The sequence below is a fragment of the Bradysia coprophila genome, unplaced genomic scaffold, assembly GCF_014529535.1.
Source record: "Bradysia coprophila strain Holo2 unplaced genomic scaffold, BU_Bcop_v1 contig_452, whole genome shotgun sequence".
Taxonomy (NCBI): Eukaryota; Metazoa; Arthropoda; class Insecta; order Diptera; family Sciaridae; genus Bradysia; species Bradysia coprophila.
This window is the reverse complement of record NW_023503704.1, coordinates 17262-20677: the sequence shown is the minus strand read 5'-3', so window position 1 is coordinate 20677 and position 3416 is coordinate 17262. Positions and strand designations below refer to the sequence as shown.

The 3416-nt window shown below is 38.5% G+C and overlaps 1 protein-coding gene across 2 annotated transcripts; it reads right to left on the bottom strand.

Moving 5' to 3' along the window:
- Positions 1 to 10: 10 nt before the first annotated feature.
- On the bottom strand, positions 11 to 2622 carry LOC119082493. 2 transcript variants are annotated; one of them, XR_005088649.1, is made up of 3 exons: positions 2459 to 2622; positions 1171 to 2388; positions 12 to 1100 (listed from the first exon to the last, which is right to left on the bottom strand). XR_005088649.1 is itself a non-coding variant. In XM_037192007.1 (2 exons), the coding sequence occupies exon 2, from the start codon at positions 2005 to 2007 to the stop codon at positions 1282 to 1284; it is 726 nt and encodes a 241-aa protein (XP_037047902.1). In that variant the 5' UTR covers positions 2008 to 2388; positions 2459 to 2622; the 3' UTR covers positions 11 to 1281. The 2 variants fall into 2 exon arrangements, 1 of the variants encoding a protein (XP_037047902.1); XM_037192007.1 differs by having other exon boundaries at positions 11 to 2388.
- Positions 2623 to 3416: the final 794 nt, after the last annotated feature.

The following is a 3416-nucleotide window of genomic DNA, read 5'->3' as shown; positions in this document are numbered from 1 at the left end:
TGTAGTGTATTAATCAATGAGCTAATATGGCTCGAATGGATGGCGTTCGTAACAGTCCCTCCAGTTTCGCTGTCAGGTACTGCAGCTAAACTCCATCTCGTAGAACAGAACAATCGAGCCATGTACGCTTCACCACCTGATCGTTGATTAGTTAGATCGATCTGCCCATGTATATCACCTTGTAGATAGTATATTCGTCCACAATGGATTCTAGATGACTGGTCTACCGCATGATGACACACCCAATGATCGCTGGTGTCGTTGATTCTATGCCGATGTATTTGATTCGATTCATGACTCCATATGTGCTTCGCAGTTGCATTACTAATCTCAACTCCTTTGTTACATATGAATGAATTTCGATTTGCTGTTCGTTTCCAATTCGGATCGCTTTCGATTGGAGTGTACTGGTTCATAGTTTCGTCAACGTTTCTGTTACACGATTGTCCAGATTTCGAATTCATTTGTCGACTATCGAAATGACGGTGCTCTGCATTAGCAGTGTGGTTCACATGATGTGCGTCATGTGGCTCTACTGGTGCTCGAATTGATAAATTCCATGCTGAACTCGGTCGGTGCCTATGATGTTCTTTGCTGTTGAATTCCAATTTCGCTTGCACTTTGTTTCGATACCACTGATTCGCTTGTATGCCCTCCACTACGCTGTTGTCAATTCGGTGACAGCAACAATTGCCTTTTCTCGAACATTGCGGCGGCATATTGCTGTTTGAATAAATTCTCGTTAATATGACCACAAACCCAATTGTATTGCGATGCGATAAATTTTCTCCGGAAGCCTCGATGTTTAACCAATTTGTTCCATTGACTCCACGTTTTCAGTTGATGTCGTTTGATGTACACATAACCTCAAATGTGCTCCGACGCTGAACGTGACCACATTGTAATCGCTTGGCGGACTATCCAATTGCCAATTGCTGGATCCAAATTAGTCAATTTAAAAGTGTTACGACGAGACGATTTGGAATTATTGGGATTTGGACCAGTTTTAAACAGCACCGCCGTGATAATCAAATGTAAAACAAGTCGAGGTGATATCCAATGAAATTGTTGTTTATTTGATAGGCGAAAGCTTTTAAATTCTATAACAAACAGAACGAAACACAAATATTCAAATCTCAGTCATTAGGACTGAATTTAATCTTAACTTACGACTAGTGTTCCCTTCCTGTCTGTCGTAAATATACAAAACTATTCGAGAAACAGATCTCTATTGCGATGACTTTGCATCCTTCTTGTAACAAATACGATCTGAGACTGACGTTATGCTTGTAGTGTATCAATCAATGAGCTAATATGGCTCGAATGGATGGCGTTCGTAACAGTCCCCCCAGTTTCGCTGTCAGGTACTGCAGCTAAACTCCATCTCGTAGAACAGAACAATCGAGCCATGTACGCTTCACCACCTGATCGTTGATTAGTTAGATCGATCTGCCCATGTATATCACCTTGTAGATAGTATATTCGTCCACAATGGATTCTAGATGACTGGTCTACCGCATGATGACACACCCAATGATCGCTGGTGTCGTTGATTCTATGCCGATGTATTTGATTCGATTCATGACTCCATATGTGCTTCGCAGTTGCATTACTAATCTCAACTCCTTTGTTACATATGAATGAATTTCGATTTGCTGTTCGTTTCCAATTCGGATCGCTTTCGATTGGAGTGTACTGGTTCATAGTTTCGTCAACGTTTCTGTTACACGATTGTCCAGATTTCGAATTCATTTGTCGACTATCGAAATGACGGTGCTCTGCATTAGCAGTGTGGTTCACATGATGTGCGTGATGTGGCTCTACTGGTGCTCGAATTGATAAATTCCATGCTGAACTCGGTCGGTGCCTATGATGTTCTTTGCTGTTGAATTCCAATTTCGCTTGCACTTTGTTTCGATACCACTGATTCGCTTGTATGCCCTCCACTACGCTGTTGTCAATTCGGTGACAGCAACAATTGCCTTTTCTCGAACATTGCGGCGGCATATTGCTGTTTGAATAAATTCTCGTTAATATGACCACAAACCCAATTGTATTGCGAAGCGATAAATTTTCTCCGGAAGCCTCGATGTTTAACCAATTTGTTCCATTGACTCCACGTTTTCAGTTGATGTCGTTTGATGTACACATAACCTCAAATGTGCTCCGACGCTGAACGTGACCAGATTGTAATCGCTTGGCGGACTATCCAATTGCCAATTGCTGGATCCAAATTAGTCAATTTAAAAGTGTTACGACGAGACGATTTGGAATTATTGGGATTTGGACCAGTTTTAAACAGCACCGCCGTGATAATCAAATGTAAAACAAGTCGAGGTGATATCCAATGAAATTCTTGTTTATTTGATAGGCGAAAGCTTTTAAATTCTATAACAAACAGAACGAAACACAAATATTCAAATCTCAGTCATTAGGACTGAATTTAATCTTAACTTACGACTAGTGTTCCCTTCCTGTCTGTCGTAAATATACAAAACTATTCGAGAAACAGATCTCTATTGCGATGACTTTGCATCCTTCTTGTAACAAATACGATCTGAGACTGACGTTATGCTTGTAGTGTATCAATCAATGAGCTAATATGGCTCGAATGGATGGCGTTCGTAACACAATCATTAAGAAAATGTATGGTACGCCTATACTTGGGAACTCATTTCGAATTTATTTCCCTTACGTGTACTGCCAAATTTTTAATTTATTATCTAATTGTTTTAGTCTTGATTCATTTTACAAAATAAAATTCACCTCAGCGATGGATGGATGGTTTTGATGTGTTTTTTGATTCAATCATTAAGAAAATGTATGGTACGCCTATACTTGGGAACTCATTTCGAATTTATTTCCCTTACGTGTACTGCCAAATTTTTAATTTATTATCTAATTGTTTTAGTCTTGATCCATTTTAGCAATGAATTTTTATTAACATTAACCTCAAGCGATGGATGAGGATTGGTAATTGTTGGCGAACTGATCGGTCTTATTGTGGATTCCAAAATGCATTAAAGTGATTAAATGTATGGTAGCGCCTATACTTGGGAACGTCATTTCGTTCGAAATTTATTTCTCCCTTACGTGTTGGCAAATTTGTTAATTTCTTATCTAATTGTTTAGTTTGATCATTTTAGCAAAATAGAATTCACCTCAGCGGAATGTTATGGATGGTTTTGATGCCTGTTTTTTGATTCATGCCATTAAGAAAATGTACTTGGTACCTATATTTGGGAATCATTTCGAATTTAATTTCTTTCACGTGTACTGCAAAATTTTTAATTTAATTATCTAATTGTTTTAGTCTTGATTCATTTTACAAAATAATAATTCACCTCTAGCGATGGAGAATGGTAGGTTTGGGATGTGATTTTTTGAGATATCCAATCATTAAGAAATTTATGGAG